Raw genomic sequence first — 20,750 nt, 5'->3', positions numbered from 1 at the left:
ATTAAATAAATGCTTTATTACTGATCTTGTAAAACCTACGAAATGTATTTAATATGAATTTAGAGAGTATAAATCTCTCCATTTATTCGGAACACCTCGGTCTATTGTTTAAATTGTCGCATTCGGTTGACTGGATCATAAATACTTCGTGTAATGCCATTGACCTGCAGCATTAGTGTTAGTAGTTCTTATTTTAAAATTTCGTTTTAAAATGATAAGATTTCATTTTCATTTACGCTTGTATGACTAGTCAAGCCACTAATACCCATGTAAAAGACTACATATTGCTATAAGGACGGAATTAGATTATAAGTCCATGCTATACAAGTTAGTATAAGCCATCGATAGGCCTAATAAGTGTCATTTCCAATAGGATAAACAACACGAATAAAAACACTGTATTTCCCAGCGATATAGACACTGACTGGTATTTATTTATAATCACCACGATTAATAAACACAACTACACAATAACGTACATCACACACAATCAAATATAACTCCTGGCCTATCTATCTCAATAAAAAAAAACACAACTTAAAATAAATTCGGAGCTACTTTTTCAATTACGTAAATATCTCCCATATCGTTGGTGTTACTCTCTAAGTTAATTAACGATTACAAACGTGAGTATATGATACTTGAGTTTTATTATGATATAATCGTTTTGAATTTAAAATATATATTCATAATCAACCTTGTTTTTTTTAATTTATATCATTTGTATATCATACCACGTTATTAACAACATTTCAACTGAGATTGAATTGAAATGAAGCAAATTATGGCGTTGAGATTTCCTGCGAAATTTGAGGTCTCGACGGAGCATTTACATTTTCGTTAGTTTTTGAGATAATGACATAAAATCATGTGTCAAGTTAGATGGATTTTATTCTGAATTTTTCATTAATGAGATTGGATTAATTCAAGGTGAATATATGTGAACGAGTGTGAGATGGAGTGTATGCACGAAGGTAACATGTCATACGAGTTAAAGACTTTAAGCCCTTTTCTACTTATGTATGTCGATGACATGGTGCTGATATCAGAATCAGTGGAGGGACTTCAAATGTCACTTGATACATTATTATTGTTCTCTGAAAAATGGAAGCTTATACAGTTATACTCAGAAAACTAACATGGTTGTTTTTCGAAAGGCTGGGAAGGCTCCAGATAATGAACATTGGTTATATGATGGTGAACATATTGAAGTTGTTGATGAATGTAAAACATGCTTTGGGCATTATTAAACAAAGACTTTTTGATTGTTGTGCACAAGAAATAAGGAGTCAGATAGCTGACTCGACCAAATGTAGTTTGTATAGACACCTAATATGTGCACAAAGTTTTGGTATGAACATTTATTTCAGGGGACCTATCCAATTCAAGTACAGAAAAGTTACTACGAAACTCAGAATGTCCAGTCACCAGTTAGAAATTGAGCAAGATAGATATATTCATGTACCAAGGAATTTAAGAATCTGTAAATTATGCAATTTGGATATTGAGGACGAATACCACTTTGTGCTTAAATGTCCGTCTTTTTAGTTACTTAGACATATTCACATGAAAAAATATTATTGGTCAAAACCCAGCATGTCTGATGCACTCTAGCAATACATCTGAATTATGCAAATTTGGAAAGTTTCTGCACAAAGCATTTATATTGAGAGATAATCTGAAAACAAATTGTAATGCATGAACCAACCACAATGCATTCTCAAATACATGTCACTTATATGTTTACACATGCAACTGCCGCCCCGACAAGCATGTATTGCATATTTATGGATTGTACTAATATCCTGTAGCGATAAGTTGTAAACTTTTGGAAATATAATTAACATTGAACATTGACTAACGACGTTCGATGTAGTGATAATACTTGTATGGGTCAAGTGTGTTTGATGGAATTGTCACGTTCTGCAGTTCAACTGAAATATATTACATATACTTTTGTTTTGTTCTATAACAATATCATAGTGTGTGTATAAATAGTTTGTTATCCCTAGCAAAGTAGATTATATATATATCTTATTATATATGGGGAAAAGAAGTAATTCCAACAGTGTGGACAAGTTAAGGTTGTCAAATTTTCGGAGCGATTCGCTCCTTTATCAAGACACAGTAAACAGAACAGTTACATGTACATATACATCATATTGCTGAGAGCATCGCGGACAAGGAACGCTGATAGTCTAAATAGTGCACTAAGACCAATGAAACACAACGACGACCCGCCAAATGATAACCAAATCGGAGAAGAATCCCTCTAGAAAACTCTTTTACTACTTTAACCCATATCTTGTTATATATTATACACATATTTTTTCAGCAGAACTGACATATTTGTTGTTGATTCGGACCGCTGAATAATTTGTTATTAATACTAGACCGGCCGTCAGTCAGTAAGTTTGTTACGTATTATTGGTGAAATATGTGACGTTCACATCATGCAGTTTGTCTTCTAAGAAATAAAATATCGTATATACTGTAATCACTGTCAAATCTTATTAAGAATATTAATATACTGATTATATATTGATAAAGTTAATTATATATTATAAGCAAAACTGACGTAAAAATACTTGATAATCGAATTGATTATTAACATCGAAATAACTTAATTTTCCAAAAAAATTACCATGTCATATGATTTGCCGAGCAAAGGTAAACCGCAAATTTTAGATGCGCCGAAAAAGAATAGGACAAACTGATGACATCTAGGATTTTGGGGTTAAATACATATTTAATTAAACAAGTGATTATCAACACTATATTACATATATAGTTGGCACAATTCGTTAACAAAACAGTGATGAAATGTGGAAGATACAAGGAGTGGGTCTCACCTATACAACAGTACTGTATATCATACTTATTATTACTGTTGTATTTATATTTATCATATTTTTCATATGTATATATACCTTGTACATATATTACTGTTAACAGCTTAAAGTATCATCAACATTAAACCATTCTGCCGTTTATCTTTATAAACTTATTATTTGTTCATATGAAAGGTGATTTTGTCAGCTAATCCATCATTAAAAATAGATAACAACATAAGTAGCGCTACATGTATTATAACGGAAAGTTATAATTAGTTAGTTACGTATTATTGTCGAAAAGAAACACACATCATGCAGTTTATCTTAAGAAACAAATAATGTATAAAATGTAAACAATGCAAAATCTTATTAAGAATATTAATATTCAGAAATAGCCTTCTTTATTTAATGCTAAAACTGAGAATATTTAAGGGGAAATACAATTTTCCATAGTATTCTTAGTTCAAGCCGGTACATCGCAGCTGGACATTGAGTATTTTCAGCTTAGACGAACCAAGTACCCCCTAATTAGGCATGTTCGTACAATAGAGCAACAAATGTATAGCACCCGATAACTCCCGAATGAGTCTTTAGGCGGGTGAGGTTCAGGAATTTGAACCTCGAAAAAACAATTTTCGGCTTTATTGTCAAAAAGGTAGGTATATTCTGATATACCAACGTACATTTAATACTGCACTGTTCATTGGAAATTAGCCTACATCAAGATATATATACCAATTTATTCTGTTTATGTAAAAAAACACGTTGAGCAAGAACGCGGGCACCAAGCGCACCTGCTAATCGATTTCGGGATCTCTTACTCTCTATTGTTACATGGCTTTCTAATTATGTATGTGATTGTGTAATTTCATAAATTTTTAAAAACGGAAATATTTTGAATACATGAACTATCCTATATGTGCTTAAATGCTCAAATATTTAGAACCATGCCTCTAGCACATGTTTTGCTAACCGGTCCGCCATTTGCAATTTTATGCGTCATCGACCCGCATGGCTTTTGCAATGAGGGAGGGGGTGTTGCGCTTGCAACGTACCAAACTGATGATCAAATGGTTTCAGCATTATTGAGTACAATACTATAGTAGTTTTGTATAGACCACGATTGTCAAGATTTAAAAACACCGTTACTCTATTATTTTCTCCACTGTTTTTATTGTGTTGTTGGGCTGGCGTTTTCACATTATACAACTTAGATGCTCTCATTGGACAAAATAGGTCACGTGACATAGTTGTTGGTTTAGTTTCTCAAAAAGCGCACCTGTCGACCTATGAAATAATGCCCGTCTATCAAATCAATCGACGAAATAAAAGAGTACCCTTCAACGCATTTCAGTCATACGATGCATAAGACTCGCCTCTTTTCATTGCATGTTATTAAATTTTGTTTGATAATGAAATTTCAGAAATTCAATTGAAGTACTTCATTTAATAATGATTTTGATACTAAACTGTACACAAGGTGGCTAAATAAATGTTACTATTCTAAACCAACTTTGGTTGGTATATATTTTCTTTTGCCCATGGATCATGGAAATTTTAAGAAAACAAATATGAAATGAAATTTGGGGGAAATCATCAACATAAGAACTATTTGTGGAACTTCGGACGATCATTATAACTTCTCTGTAACATAAAATTAATTAAAGTAACCCTTATTTAAGCATATATTGGTCCTTCCTATATAGGCGGCATTTTCAACTTGGTTGGTCATGAGGAATTTCTTCAAAAAACATACATTTATTTGTATTCTCACTTCTGAATTTAATCAGGCAAATTAGAAATATCACACAATATGTTTATAATTTTTAAAAGGTTCTATTTGTTTTTTTGTTTTTTAGATACACAATTAGAACAAATAAAGAATTAAAGAAAGCATTAATGCCCTAATTTTTCTCATCTAATTCACCTTTTTCAGAATCAGATGGCAGAAAATGGAATAGACATTGCCACTGAAGAAAGACTTTTGGCAGACAACATGGAACCCAAAGATTGTAAAAGCGAAAACCTTGAAAACCATCAAAAACTATTAGATTATGGAATTAGTGCAAAAATTGCTGATGAAGTTCTGAACATTTATGAATCAGGTTTGTATGATTTATTTGGAACCGAATCTCAATAATCTGTAATGTTATGTACCAGTGTTTTTCTGGGATCTTTTGAGGGCTGATAATTGGCCCCATTCCCATTTGAAACTTTTTCGTACGATACGTCAATTCCCAAAAATAGCAGTTTACTGGTGAACATTTTCTTTCCAATTCATATGTTTTATTCCCACAATGAGACTAAAAGGCCCTATCCCAAATTAACAGAGAGAGAAAATACTTGTGTACATTGTACTTTTATCATGCCACCCCAAATACTGGAGGACAGCTCACTTTGGCCAGGGAACCACTATGCCATTGAAGGGATAACAACTAATCCATCGGACATAACTGTCTTTATCTAGCACCTCTTGGCATCAAACCAATAGTGTTGAGAGTGGGTGGTCTGAAGCTCATGATTCCCAACAGTAGTTTCTAAATATTCCAAAGGTATGTGTTACCTTGCTGTATCATCTGATTATAATTGCCTACTTGGGATTATAGCGTTGATAACTAAAAGAGTGAATTATTACCCGAACATAAAAATTAATGAATTTTTTGCGATTTCGTTTCAGATAAACTTAACCACAGTGAACTTGATGAAAGAGCGCTGGATGCTCTGAAAGAATTCAACCCAGACGATGGTGTTGCTGTTCTGAAACAGTTCAGTGAAAGTTGTCTGGAGCATGTCGCCAACAAAAGCGCTTTTTTATGTGGAATGATGAAAACTTATCGTCAGAATAAAAAGCAGGGATCATCAGCAGCTACAGCTAAAGGACCAGATGAACAAAAATTAAAAGTAAGATCTGTTCTTGTGGCATTAGTTTTCTCTGTTTTGTTTATAGAGTTGCCAGATTGTTGTTCAAACGTTTAGGCTTCTTGTATTTTGTTGACAAAGTATTTTTCCTAACTTGTAGGATCTTTTGTAAGCAATTTTGGAAAGAAACCCTGTACTGAAATATGGAAAATTTATCACTGTTTTGTGCTACAATTTGGGAAAGAAACCTAATGGAAATTTGGTCATTTTTTTACCCGTACAGCTTCCTAGCGTATCAATATAGTGGATCCTTTTTATACGCCCGTCAAATTTGACGGAACTATTATGGTGTGGGGTTGTTTGTCTGACAATCTCCTACATTTTTCGACCGATCTCTTTGAAACTTGGTATACCTTATAATCATTATATGAAGTTGTGTCTCCCTTAAAAGAATTTTGATTCCATGATTTTTGCAAAAGTTATTGCCCTTTGTTCATATCGGTATTTGATTTTTTTGACCGGAGATCTCCTCTTACATTTTTGACTGATTTCTTTGAAACTTTGTAGGCTAAATAATTATGATATGCTGTTGTGTTTCCTTGAAAATAATTTTTATTCAACAATTTTTGCAAAAGTTATTACCCTTTGTTTATTTCATTATTTGATTTTTGTCCAGCAATCGCCTCCTACATTTTTCAACGGATCTCTTTGAAACTTGGTATACATTATAATCATGATATGAAGTTGTGTCTCCCTTAAAAGAATTTTGATTCCACGATTTTTGCAAAAGTTATTGCCCTTTGTGCATTTCAGTATTTGATTTTTTTCCCTGAGATTTTCTTCTACATTTTTTATAGCATGTCGGGTAACCACTCTTAGGATGATGCAGATCTTATTTCAATGTAAGAAAGTATATAACACTTTTTGACCGCGTATATTGTTCCGCATCGCAGTACTGTTGTTTTGCCCAACAGATTTGTATCTTTTTAAAATTGCTAAACAAGGAGCAAGTGAGAAACTTAGAAAAATACAATATAATTATTGATATACATTTTTCTCTAATTTGTTTTTATTTTTCCAAAGGAAATTTTGGCCAGGACGGGGTACTCGTTAGATGTGACCACCGGACAAAGAAAGTATGGTGGACCCCCTCCTGGTGCGGAAGAAAACGCAACTCCACCTGGATCTGGGCATGAGGTGAGTTTTAATTGTTTGTCACTTTTATGGAAGAGAGTGTGTCATTATTATAGAATAAACGTAGATTTGTAACACGTTTGGTGTGTACTACACTGTATTTGTTTGACTTTGCAGTCTGGACTGAAGCTTGGCTTCAGACCTTATTTTGAACAATTTGCAAATTATTTTCAGAAATAGGAGAATCACTGATTTTTCTATACAATAGTGGTATTAAACTTAAAATGAAACTAGTATTATAATGACTTAAGAACAACCTATTCAATTTTTCTTATTTCAGATCTTTGTTGGAAAAATCCCTAAAGATGTCTTTGAAGATGAACTTATACCTCTGTTTGAAGAATGCGGAAGAATATGGGACTTGCGTCTCATGATGGACCCTATGACTGGATTCAACAGGGGTTACTGCTTTGTGACATACTGTGAAAAAGCTGGAGCTCAGGAAGCCGTCAACAAGGTGAGCTTTTTAAAACTATGTATTTCCAATTCTGCAGAACTGCTTATGTTTGTTCAGTTATATTGAATCACAATTAGTTAGAAATCTTGTCTTGCACTGAATTATCTTGCCGATTTTTCTATCCCTCTTAATTAAATGAATGTGTTGAATTTTTTCTGATGAACTGATTAATTTATTTTGTAGCTTGACAACCATGCAATTAAAGAAGGAAAAAACATTAAGGTAAACATTTCCGTTGCCAACCAGAGATTGTTTGTTGGTAGCATCCCAAAGAACAAGTCACGAGATGAAATATTTGAGGAATTCACAAACAAGACAGGTATGGAACCTAAAATGTTTGAATTTTGGTAGACAATGTTATTTTTTAATTCATCAAATTACATACTTATATCTAAACATTTTATAACTTTCAGATAAATGAATTTAAAAAAAATTGATGATTGGTCCATAGAATATGCAGAATGTGATGAGGAATATCAAATGAAAAAGAAAAACATATTTATCATAGTTAATAAGTCATTTCTATGACAAAAGCAGAAGTAGTACAACATGTATGGTATCGCATGACAGGTCTCTATTCACAACTTGCCTATGCATCAAACTCTGCATGAAGTCGCATCATAATTTATTAATTGTAAAGTAGTAATGAATGCCAGTAAACCTTGATAACTAATTAACAAATCGTTTTCATACTCCAATATATATTTGATATTCAGAAATCTATATTGGGGAATTTTTTTCTTCAGAGGGTCTCATCGACGTCATCATATACAGATCTGCTGAAAAGGAAAATCAAAAGAACCGAGGATTTGCCTTCCTGGAATTTGATTCTCACAAATCGGCCTCTCTGGCAAGGAGACGCCTAGCCTCTGGCAGGATCAAGGTGTGGGGGTCTGCCATTGTTGTCGACTGGGCGGATCCGATTGATGAGCCAGATGATGAGACCATGGCCAAGGTAACACTCTGCCGAGTTATGAACATATTCTATATACAGCAGTTTTTCCTGTTCCATTTGGTAGAAAAAAATCTATGTTTTGGATTTAGTTTCTTCTACTATGAGATCTATAAAAAAAATGTTATCATAAGTAGCGCATTAATTTATATCGTAAATCCATCCCATTGCTATAATTGTTATGGTATAAAATATGTTCCCTCTTTATGGATACTTCAAGTGCAGCAAGCATGAAAATTACTTTCTCTTCCTAAGAAAACAAAATCTGCATAATAGCTTTATACTTGATTCATGATCTGTTTTAGGTGAAGGTTTTGTATGTAAGGAATATCTCCAGTGATGTCACAGAAGAACTACTCAAGGAAAAGTTTGGTGAATTTGGCAAAATCGAACGAGTTAAGAAGATCAAGGATTATGGATTCATCCACTACGAGGAGAGGGACGATGCCGTAAAAGCTCAGGAAGCCATGAATGGCCAGGTAAGACAGGAGGAGGGGAAATTGTGGGGAAATTGCAAGGCTCGGTTAACCGACAACAAATAAGATTTCATGAAATTATTTCAACATTCTGTTAATAGAAGTATATGAACTATTTTCCAGTATATGTGGACAACATTACTAAATTTAAGAAATTTTACTTAAACGTTTAAATATTCTATATTTGTAGAAAGTTGGAAAACTTGAAATAGAAGTGTCAATGGCTAAGCCACCCACAGAAAACAAGAAGAAGGAGCACAGGAAGCGTGACCAAGAAAGAAGACAAATGTTTATGGCCATGGGAAGAGGTGGCTATTACGGGTAAGATAAAGAACTAGTACTGGTAACATAAAGAAGCTACTCTGGTTTTAATGACTATTAGACAAGGGAGCAAATATTGGTAAGGAGAACTCTGCTGTCTAACTAGGAAAATATGTTACAAATATCAAATAATTGAATTTGTCCTATCCTTTCTGAACTAGCTCAGATGTCAGTGCATTATTCTTCAGTTCAAAGGTCCCTAAGCTTGAATTCTGATCAGGCAGCTGCATCTTTAGCTCACCTGCCCAAAGGGCAAGTGAGCTTATGTCATGGTGCGGCGGCGTCCGTCCTCGTCCGTCAACTTTTCCTTTAAACAACTTCTGAAGAATGGACAGGCCTAGAGTCATGATATTTGGCTGAAAGCTTTGTTGGTAGAAGCCCTACAAAGTGTGAGACGAAAATGACCTTGACCTACTTTCAAGGTCACAGGGGTCGAATATGTCAAAAACTTCGAACGACTTCTTCTGAAGAACTAGAAGGTATAGAATCTTCATATTTGGCTGATGGCTTCCTTGGATGGAGCCTACTCCAACAATGTTAGAGGTTTTACACGGCGAAAAACTTTTGACAGGCGCCGCGTAACCTCTAACTGCCCATAGCTGATTTTCCTGATGCTGACGATCACATTTTCAAAGTTCGGATTAAGAAAGAGTTTATCGTGTTTACATACATTTAAATGGTCAAAAGGGTCCAATAAATATTCCTTTCCATAAATCCATGATTATATGAGAACAATTGCGTGTCAAAGACATAAATAATGAGTTTTTCCTCATTCGAAGCGAAGCAGACAGCATTTGCCATGATTTTTTCTGGTTAATACAAAAATGGATTACACGTAATGTTTCAAAAGCGGAATACAAACAAACTCCGTATCATTTCGTTCTGTTTGAAATCCCCCCTGCTATTTTGTATTAGTCCAGGAAGCCATGGTTTAAATGTAGGTCAGAGATGTGCTACAACGACATGGACATGTATTTTGAGTGTTCTATTCCGTAATATACTATATATTTGTGTCTGTGACATACATATGAGATCTATATTATATAAACCGGGAGTAGACATCGTTGTCATGAACTATTAACCACTAAAGTGAGTTTTTCAAGCAGATTTTGTTCCGCCCGGATTTCGGGCAGAAACTGCATCAAAGAATAAGTGCTTCGGAAATGAGAGGTCGCAGTCGGCAAAATCATATCCGATAGAAAAAAGGCCGACCAGCGGCCTCTCATGTTATGGGAGTAGGATGGAGCCCAACAAAGTTTGAAAATGAAAATCACCTTGACCCACTTTCAAAGTCACAGGGGTCGAATATGTCAAAAACTTCAAATGACTTTTGAAGAACTGAAAGGTATAGAATCTTCATATTTGGCTGGTGGCTTCCTTGGATAGAGCCAGACAAAGTTTGAGGATGAAAATGACCTTGACCTGCTTTCAAGGTCACAGGGGTCATATGGGTCAAAAGCTTCAAATGACTTCTTCTGAAGAACTGAAGGGTATAGAATCTTTATATTTGATTGATGGCTTCCTGGGATAGAGCATGACAAAGTTTGAGGATGAAAATGACCTTGACTTGCTTTCAAGGTCACAGTGTTCAAATATGTCAAACAGTTCAAACTACTTCCGAAGAATTAAAGGCATAAAATTATAATATTTGGCTGGTGACTTCGTGGGATAAAGCTCACCAAAGTTTGCGAATGAAAATGACCTCAACCTACTTTAGAGGTCACAGAGGTCAACAACATTTTAATGGATTTGTTCTTTAGAACTAAAAGGAATGGATTCATAAGATTTGGCTGGTAGCTTTATGGATTAGAGCTAACCAATTTGAGAAGGAAAATGACATTGAACTACTTACAAGGTCACAGGGAAAAATATGTCAAGCAACTTCTTAAGAAGAATCAAAAAGCATAGAATCTTATAATAATATTTTGCTGGTAGTTTCAACAGATGGAGCCAACAAAGTTTGCGAGGGAAATACTTTTTAGTGCAATATAATATTTAATGAGAATATTTTGCTATGACTGCTTAAATATTCAGGTGAGCGATACAGGCCCTCTTGGGCCTCTTGTTATATTATCATGGGTATAGACCATGCAAGTTTTTGCTTTTGTGTCCCGATTTAGTTAGGTGTTGTGGAAACGATTAAAGAAAACACGGACATTATATTTGTGTCTGTTACATTTTGCAAACGGATTAAATTACGTTTAAAAGTTGCATTAAAAGTAGTTTCTAATTTTAATGCATTTAATATATTTGTTATTCCTTCATTGTCTATAGTAATTCTGATTGCCAAACAATGTACTCGGGTTAAACTATACAGTTCAGTCGCCACTTCAAGCTAAAAAGTGTGATATATGAAAAGAAAGAGGTGTAAAATTGACAATTGTTATTTTTCCTAACATAGTTATGACATGCAAGTGTTTTGACATTGTATTTACCTATGGCAAGTGTTAGATACAGATTGGACATCTTCTCAAAATATTAGGACGGAGCAAGTGCCCTAGATTCCTTATATGTATGCTCTTAGTGGATAGAGATGTTAATGATTGTAATAAAAGGGGACACACAAAATGTGGAGTGTTTAAATTCATATCATCTACAATGGATAACAAAAAAATAAACATGCTATTGTTACAAAAGAATCTCTGCAGGGCCAAGAGCTACTAAATAGACCCTATTGTCATTCTTGTGTGTTGCAGTCGAGTATGCTATCAGGACTTAACCCAAAAATGTGTGTTGAAACTAGTAGACCTTGGGGAGTGTACTCTGGCCATGCCTAGACAAAATTGGTGGATATTGTCAATATCCCAGATAACACCAACATACACAAATTGCACCAAATATCTGCCTTTAAAAGCAATTCCAAACCTTTACATTGATGTGTGTGGCTTTGATCCATAAAGCTAGGAGGCCATTGGTCTCTTGTCCTATTCAAGTAGCATATGACCACAAGTATACCCTTAAAAGATGGTATTTGATCTTGTGTCTCGGGTTAAAAAACAAATTGAAGATAGGAGAAAAGAATGGCATTGGACTTGATCTATTGCTGATTGCTAGTATTGCTATACAATGCATTCTGTTCATTAACTTTTTATATTTTTATTTCAAATTGTCTGCAACAGTCACTGATGATTATATTCTACAACAGGTATGATGATTACTGGGGCCCACCAATGAGGCCACCCATGCACCAAAGAGGAGGAGGAATGAGGCGCCCTGGTCCACCCATGCCTCCCAGAGGTTACGGTGAGTTGGGATTTTCAGAATTAGGCCATAAGCCTATCCAACTAGAATAGACATTTTCACCATGTCTTGGATCACAAATGTGATCAACCCTATCCACAAATTAAAATATTTTAAGAGCATTGTTTTTTTCTTTGATCAGTTCAATTTTATAAGTAAATTTCTGTGTCAACATGTAAAACATGCTACTCTTATATTCTTATAGACTACACGCAGGTACTATTGAGGTGGACTTGATATTGACCCTTATATTATTATCAACCAATGGTATATGCAGAAGCCTGATCTTACTAATTGTCATACTGCAAAACCTACCAAATTGGTGGAGTGAGATGCAAACCTCAAAATGCTTTGTTAGTTGTTGAGTTATAGTTAGCCTTAATAGTAAATAAAAAGATCGAAATGCTAAAATCTATTGTTATGGACACTCAGTACTTAAAAGTCATTAAATACAAATTTACGTTGAAAAATATGCATATATGTTGTGAACACTGAAATAACATTGGTTGAAATAGGAAAACGTGTAAAAACACCAGTCTTTTGTGTTTAGAAATGTCGCCTATGATGGACCTCATTGGCATATATCAACAGTGACATGTTAGATTTTTAGGGGGACAATGTCAATGCAGATTATTTTTAGGGGGACAATGTCAAGGCAGATTTCTAGAACTCATTTAATTTAGTGGCTGCAATTTTGTATCTTGTTATGGACAAAAATTACTGCTTTAGTAAAAAAAAAAAAAAAAAAAATTTAGAGAAAAGTGTCGCCAGGACATATTTTGCAAGATGTTTTGTATGTATTTTATCTATGGAGAAACCCAACAGGCAATCCCAGTGCAAGTCCTCTCCAAATCATATGTACTCCATGTTTAAAGCAGAAACTGATTCTTATCGAAAAGAGCTATTTTATGCTCCATATATTGTAGATTACTATGATGATTACTATGGTTACGATGACTTCTACGACTACGGGTACCAACCAGGACCCAGAGGTGGACGTGGTGGGCGGGGAAATCAACCAGTAAGTGTCATATCCACTTCGGATCATTCGGTGAAAAAGAGTTAATAATAATGTGAAAGAATTCTATGTAATTTATAAATGTTTTTAGTCTTCACCAAGAATATTTTTTCTATAAATATTGCAATTTGAAACATTTTATATAAATGCTTAAGAAAGGATAAAAAAAAAAGGTGAAAACAAGAAATATCTTTAGAAATATCAAAAACAGCATGTTCATGCATGAATGATAATGCTTCAACAATAACTTTCCATGAACTTAATGAGTCAAATTAAGAATTTAAAAAACTCTAGTGAAAAAAATATTTTCCTATTTTTAAATTTTATAAAATAATTTATAAACTTTTGATATTATATTGCAATCAGGTAAAAGGTTCATTGTGTGCTGTATAATTTCTATTTATTTCAAATGAATTCTTGAAAATATCATTGAAGAATAAGTGATGATGAGTCTTGTGAAACCTTGCCGTTTCGATATCTTCATGAATTCATTATAGAATTATCAAGAGTACAGTGGTGTAAATCTTACCTGAATGATTGTATTGTGCATGTGGTAACTCCCTCTTCCATCCTGTCAAAGCAAACCTTTAATGTTGATATAAATACATGTATTGTTTGCCGCAGCCAATGCGAGGTCGAGGAGGCGCACCACCACGGGGTGGTGGTCCTAGAGGTGGCATGATTCCACGGGGAGCAAGAGGAGCTATGCGAGGGCCTAGGGGAGCAATGCGGGGGCGTGGTGGTGCAGGTGGACCCCCACAGGCTCAGTTAAGAGGAGGAAAAAGAAAAGCAGGAAATGAAATGGGACAATCGCAAACAAAACGTCGCAATACACAAGATAATTGGGGAGCCCAACCCATCGCACAGCAGCCTCTTGATCAATCCGGTGGTTATGGTGGGGACTACAATGACACAGAATGGTACCAGGACTCATATGGGCAAAACTGGGGTTGAGCAGATAGCTTGACAACCACTAAATTATTTTCAGTTCTTGTTCAGTGGTGTAAAACTATGGTGTTCAATACGAATGAATGAAATTGATCCAGGAAGTTTCTAATTGTCATGCAAACAAAGTTCCTGAATATCGGGGATGAATTTGTAGTTTACAATAGAACCAGCATTGGTAGATCGTATCTGCCATGGAGAGTGGACACACTGCCTTTTTTACCAGTCCATGGAAATCTCACCGTTAGGTAACATGGAGTAAGGCAGTCCATTCAGTTCATTCGAACAGATGTTCGGGGCCGGGGAATTACCTCGTATATAGCTGGCAACCAGCATGCAGCAGCAGCAGTTCATGATCACCACGGCAACATTTTTAATGATTAGAATTTTTAATTGATTCATTGTGAAAGTTACCATCAAAATGTGACTTTTTTTTGTAGACAATCGAATGTTTGATTTTTTTGTTGTCATTTTTGTGTTCTTGGTCTGTGTCATTGTTGTCATCCTTCATCATCAATCATGAATAAATCGGACACTTTTACATTTTGGGCTTAATAGTCTTTACTTTAAATTAATATATGATATACAGAATTTTTATAGTATATAATGATACAAACCTTTTCTATGCATTTCATAAGTAGTTCAAATTGATGTTTATGTGTCTGGTTTAAAGTCTGGTCTGCGGTAGTGCCTACCGCCCAGCCCTTGACTAATTAAGGGCGGAGCTAACTGCTACTGATAACATCAGCTGACCAGCTGAAATGTTTATAAACACAGCCATGCCTGTGAAGATACTTCAGAGACCTTTGGTCAGCTAGTCATTGGGTATGCCCAGAACATAAATCATACATTTCACAACCAGTGACTGCCATGTGAATTTATTTTATAATACTGTATTACACTGTACTTATAGTACTTATATGTTTGTCTGGGGGTGGTGAGATAATGAAATAGACTAGATCATAATAAATAGCAAACCAAATCGACAACAACAAAAATATCTACTTACAGCTTTTATTAGGTCATCTGAGCTTTACATTTTCAACTTGAGCTGAAATACTGGCAAAGGGATTTCATTAATATTTCATGGGAAGGTTACTGACATCTCCCTGACCAATTGTTGTTATTTGTCGGGTCGATCAGAAGTCCAATATGGCCGCCATTTTGAAAAACTATTTCAAACTTAAAGTAAAGTTCTGCTGGGCCGATTGAACTGAAACTTGGTAGGTAGGAATGATCGACTCAAGTGACCTATTGCTATCCGTCTTACTTGTGCGTCATTTGTTAACATTTTACATTTTACATTTTCAACTTAAGCTGAAATACTGGCAAAGGGATTTCATTAATATTTCATGGGAAGGTTACTGACATCTCCCTGGCCAAGTGTTGTTATTTTTCGGGTCGATCAGAAATCCAATACGGCCGCCATTTTGAAAAACTATTTCAAACTTAAAAGTCAAGTTCTGCTGGGCCGATTGAACTGAAACTTGGTAGGAAAGATCGACTTCATTTATTTATACTCCAAATTAGATAAAATCAATCAATTTAGGTAGTTGGAGATATGTATTGAAAACACCCTACTTGTGGTCATATGTTTTGGGTAAGTTATGCATCATCAGGATAGTTGGTCAGTGATCCCTACCAAAGCCTGGGCATAATAGGCCTACTGAAACTTTGTTATCAGAATGTGTTTTCAAAGGGTTGCTCTGGCAGATTTCCTGTTCAAAGAAAAAGATTGTCGGAAACATATTGAAGAACTGTCTTGCTTAGTGTCCGAATCATTGGACCAGTAAAATAAGTTTTCAGATGCACATTTGAATTTACATCAACATTGAAAGATGATGCTTTGTCCAGAACAATGTGGATAATCCCTGCCACTTTTCAGCAAATCACGAAATGGTGGATCTGACAGCATTGATAGCATTTGCAAATTTTTAGTGAAATCCCTTTTGCAGCATAAATCGAACATACACATTATCAAGTTCAAAATGTGAACCTTATAAGAAAAAAAGTTCATCTGCTCATAGAACTGTAGTAAACTATACATAACCTTAATACTGTTAATGAATTTGATGAGTTCTGAATAAGCATAATCATAGATTAAGCTGATTCGGCAGGGAAAAAACTGAGAAAGGTGAAGAAAATAAGCTATCAACTCGCCTAAACCAGGTTGATTGACCGACACCGGAAAAGCTGGGCGCAGTGAAGTCACGGTAAGTTTTCCGATTGTTCTGGTATTTTCTGGTAGTGCAGAGACCAATAAAGGAGCACAACAGTTAAACCAATGAACAATGATGTGTGTGATGCAGATACTTGTAAACTATTTCATGCCATCTTAAGATATTGGTATCAAATGACAACAAAGTACCGGTACAAAATCATATACAAAGAAACAATAACATAACTATTAAAGTACGACATATACGATGACGAAACGGACGTAAATGGCATATGTAGATGAGATCGGTATATACATATAATTGTCTAAATGAAGTAATTACGATGTAATTGACTGAAATGTTTTCGTCTGTGTACGGCGAATAGATGTTAACAGTACGGCGAATAGATATACTAAGATGTTGCTTTTTAACAACACTTTTGAAGGATATTGTAAGGGAAGGGGCAGTAAAGAATGTCGAATTAACCATGCTATAACACACGTTCAAATCACAATATGATGGGTTGTTCTGCCTCGATCGTAAAATCATTTACTTCAAAGTAATCTGTCAATATATAAAGGGATACGTTTTTCAAGTGTATTGAGAAACTGACTGTTTGTTTGGTACATTCGTGTGTTCAAACTGGTCTTCCGCCATGCCGGAGTCACACCGTTGAAATTCCTCCTCAGGAACATTTCATGTAATCATATCTTCTACTGTCGAAGTCACCATCGGATCAACTGCATAATCATTCCCGTTTTCAACAGACGCAATAGCTGGTGAATATTGCTTTTGGGGCTCTAATGCAGGAAGTGACTGGAAAATGTTTGTATCGCTTTCTGACATTTCTTCTGAAGGAATATTAGAGAGGACTTCATCCAAGTTCACGGTTCTCATGAAAGATCTTTTTTCTTTTGTTTGCTGCTTGTTTTCATGAACGTTACCATTTTTTGGAGTGTTCTTTAATCCCAATTGAAAACCCGAGGATAGTTTCTTTACATAGAGTTCACGCAAGACGTCATCATAGCTTAAAACCTGCACTACTCCTGTTTGAAATATCTCATCGCACAGTACTTTAGCGCTTTTCTTTTGCGCATCAGAAAATACCTTCTTTTGCAGTTCCAAAAGGGTAAGTTGTACCCCTTCCTCAGTTTGAAATGCCAACTTTGCCCACTGACCATCGTAGGAAACGACTGTGTACATACCTTCAAGGAAAAGAGCTCTCAATACATCTTGCAACATTTTTCGCATAATGTCTGTTTTCATGCTGTATCCTTTGAGTGCATAAGCTATGATCGAGGTCGGCTATAAGGAAAACTAGCACTTCACTCGCTCTTTGCACACATATTTCATAACAGTCCTTGACTAGCTCTTGACATTTCAAAAACGCTTTTTCTAGTTGCCGTAACTGGGCTTTATTTCCAATAACGGGTCGACTTTCATGATGGACTCTTCCAGAAGAAGAGGTCTAATGAACCAGATATCTCCAACACAGGACGGTACCTCAGCTATCAAGCGAACATTTGATTTACAAAATTTTAATATTCGCGTTTTAAATATTTTCCAGAAAGGGCTGTCTTACGGAGCTTTATGTGGGCGAGATAAATGTAGTTTTTTCTTCGTTCTCTTTTAAAGTAATCTCCCTACCCTACACACTTCAGGGATAATGTTGAAGTTGCAAATTTTTGATGTATTTTCTTCTTGGCGTGTATATTTTACATGGTCAGATCTATGACATTCAACAAGGTTGTGGATTATATCTACAAACGTAGAAAACTGCTCCGGGCAATATCAGCATGTATACCGTGCTATTCCTTTTCCATCAGAAAAGAAGCAGACGGAAAATTCCTTTCTTAGATACCCTTTTAAGAAGAGCTGACGAATCATTCAAATTGCTGGTGTTTTAATTCACATCAGTCTGGGCAGATCTATTAACAGCGAACCTGAACAGGAAGACATGGGAATGAAAAGCGACATATCAAACGGGGGCCCGATAACATGTGCATACCTGAATAGTCAGTTGGGGGAATAGAAAAAAACATAAACGTACTAACACAGAAAAAAGACTAACTGTATGGTCATTATACCATACATCAAATGGGGTGCCTGGAACATTTTCTTGTTGAAAGTGTTGCGCAAACCTGTGCGACCACACAACACTAGCCGATACATCTTGTGACCACATTTTAACATCGACTAAGGGGCGAAATGAGTAAACATATTACCCGTCCCTTCGACTATCTGCAGTATTAATTGGCTGTTTAGACGAAATGTGTCGATAATTTTGGACAGCTGACGTTTTCAGCGGTTTAGAGTAAAACCGGTCATTTGCACTCTTACTTGAAAAAGACTAGGATCGTGACAATTTGCCAGAAGGTAGTGAGTGGTAGTGCTGATGTAGCCCCCATTCAAAACACGCAAACCTAATTGCAATACCATGTGTGTTGAATGTTTTTTAATATGCAACTTCATATAATAACCATTACGTATAGAGTGCGAAACATGACTTTGTTTATTATTAGTAATTTATAACTAAAACAAGAAATTAGGCTTGAGCACAAAATCCATGCTTGAGCATGATATCGCTTTCACGAATACGGGCCCAGGGTTCGAACTCTAGACAGACGCTCTACCAACTGAACTACCTGGATCGACTCAGTCTAGTTATGCTACCCTACTCCAAGCTTAAACATGGTCTTCTGACCTGACCCTATACCAACTTCCGTGGGTTTATTAAAAATGATAGGGGGCAAGACCAGGGTTCGAAGTCGGGACCCTCCGATCTCTAGACAGACGATCTACAAATTGAGCCAGCGATCGACCCAGTCTCAGGGGCGTAACAATGATCAAATGTGCTGCCAAAGGCAGCAGCGCGAGTAGGGGTAGGATATGGGAGGGGGTCTTCTCCTTCCCATCGTTGGGGGTCTTCCCCTTCCCATCGTTGGGGGTCTCCCCCAAGGGAATTTTGTTTTCTAGAACGTCTGAGATGCGTTCTCCCGTGCTCTGGCGTCAGTTTCAATCGCCCTTTTAAAGCAAGAAAATATAATTTTCCCCTATTATTTTACAAATCTTTTCTTTTTAGTAGTTATCAAATAGTCTATTTTAAAAAAATGATGTGTAAGCCCGTGCCTTTTTGCTACATAGGTTGTTACGCCTCTGAGTCTGCGATGTATACTAAATACCAAACATTTGCAGGAACAATTAAAGAACATGGCCATTGTAACAATGACATGCGGACATTTCTCTTTTACTTTGATCTGATTATCTTTTTTTCTCTCATTGAAAACAAAGTGCTCCTGTCCCTGCTCCCGTCGTGAATTCCATTACCCACTAACAGGGACAGTATATAGTTATACGTCCCTGCCACTAGGCACTCATTCCGTTCCCATGATGAGGTTATTTTACAGTAGTTGAGATACAACCACTTCGATCTTAATATGTTCTATTTTCCGTTGGAAATAATTAAAGGTTTGTTGAAACAATACTCAAGGCCCGGGCAACGGGGAGGTTTTTAATCTCTTCAATTGCCAACAAAACTTTGCCGGAAAATCAACATTTTCATTTTTATCCCCTAACTTAAATTCTATATACCAATTCCCAGCAAGTGATAACAACAGAATATGGTGACCTTTCTGGGTGCCGGCCGAAACGTCATTTGGTGTGATCTTTACAGAGTTGTCGTTATTTACTTTTACTGAGTCGCAATCTGGAACAGTCGGCGCTCGTTTACGGAAAGTGCCGACATTTCCCGATTGATCGCGTTGGTGCCCGCCCTTTGTTTACATCATTGCAAAACAGATATACTCTTTCAATAGATTCTTTCCTAAAATAGCTAATTTATTGTAAGAGAATTGAAAAAAAAAATCTTGTTCCGTTAGAATTTTTTTTATTGAATAAGATAAATACAGGTACGAGAATTTGTCTTGATCATTTATGAAAGTAGGTTCGAGATTATGACCTTGTTTTCAAAGTTGTAAACCCCAATTTCGCCATTCTTTCTTGCCGCAAATGTCAATTAAGGCGGGTGAGGTTCAGGAATTCGAACCTTAAAACGTTTATTTTTTGGCTCCCTGTTTAAAAAGGTATGTACTTTTTTAAAATAATTTTCTGTGGAAAAAAATATTTTTCGATCTCAGTTGAAGCGGCGGAAATCACATGAAAAGGCAATGCAATATATGATGCGCGTGCCGACAAAGGCGAGCAATCCGAAACCACGCGCACCTGCCCTCTTTGATTCGCAATAAACGGTGCTTCGTCACTGATTCCCATAGCTCCCAAAATAATTTTCAATTACT

General features: G+C 35.8%; 1 protein-coding gene across 4 annotated transcripts in view; it reads left to right on the top strand.

Annotated features, from left to right (window-relative positions):
* The first annotated feature begins 3,385 nt into the window (after positions 1-3,385).
* LOC110465707 (heterogeneous nuclear ribonucleoprotein Q-like) overlaps positions 3,386-20,750 on the top strand; it is a 29,803-nt gene continuing 12,438 nt past the window's right edge. For 2 of the 4 annotated variants that reach the window (XM_021521710.1, XM_021521712.1), the window contains exon 1: positions 20,429-20,537. Coding sequence is in view for 2 of the 4 variants with exons in the window: in XM_021521711.1 (XP_021377386.1) it covers positions 4,777-4,939; positions 5,512-5,735; positions 6,777-6,890; positions 7,168-7,344; positions 7,528-7,663; positions 8,091-8,299; positions 8,602-8,775; positions 8,963-9,093; positions 12,239-12,336; positions 13,260-13,354; positions 13,976-14,090 (1,636 nt within the window). In the remaining 2 variants the exon portion in view is untranslated. Of the gene's footprint in view, positions 3,490-4,770; positions 4,940-5,511; positions 5,736-6,776; positions 6,891-7,167; positions 7,345-7,527; positions 7,664-8,090; positions 8,300-8,601; positions 8,776-8,962; positions 9,094-12,238; positions 12,337-13,259; positions 13,355-13,965; positions 14,840-20,428; positions 20,538-20,750 lie in introns of those variants that run through there. The other 2 variants (XM_021521711.1, XM_021521713.1) reach the window with 2 other exon arrangements.

The sequence above is a fragment of the Mizuhopecten yessoensis genome, unplaced genomic scaffold (genome assembly GCF_002113885.1).
Source record: "Mizuhopecten yessoensis strain PY_sf001 unplaced genomic scaffold, ASM211388v2 scaffold11099, whole genome shotgun sequence".
NCBI classification, from domain to species: Eukaryota; Metazoa; Mollusca; class Bivalvia; order Pectinida; family Pectinidae; genus Mizuhopecten; species Mizuhopecten yessoensis.
This window is presented reverse-complemented; position numbering and strand designations above follow the sequence as displayed.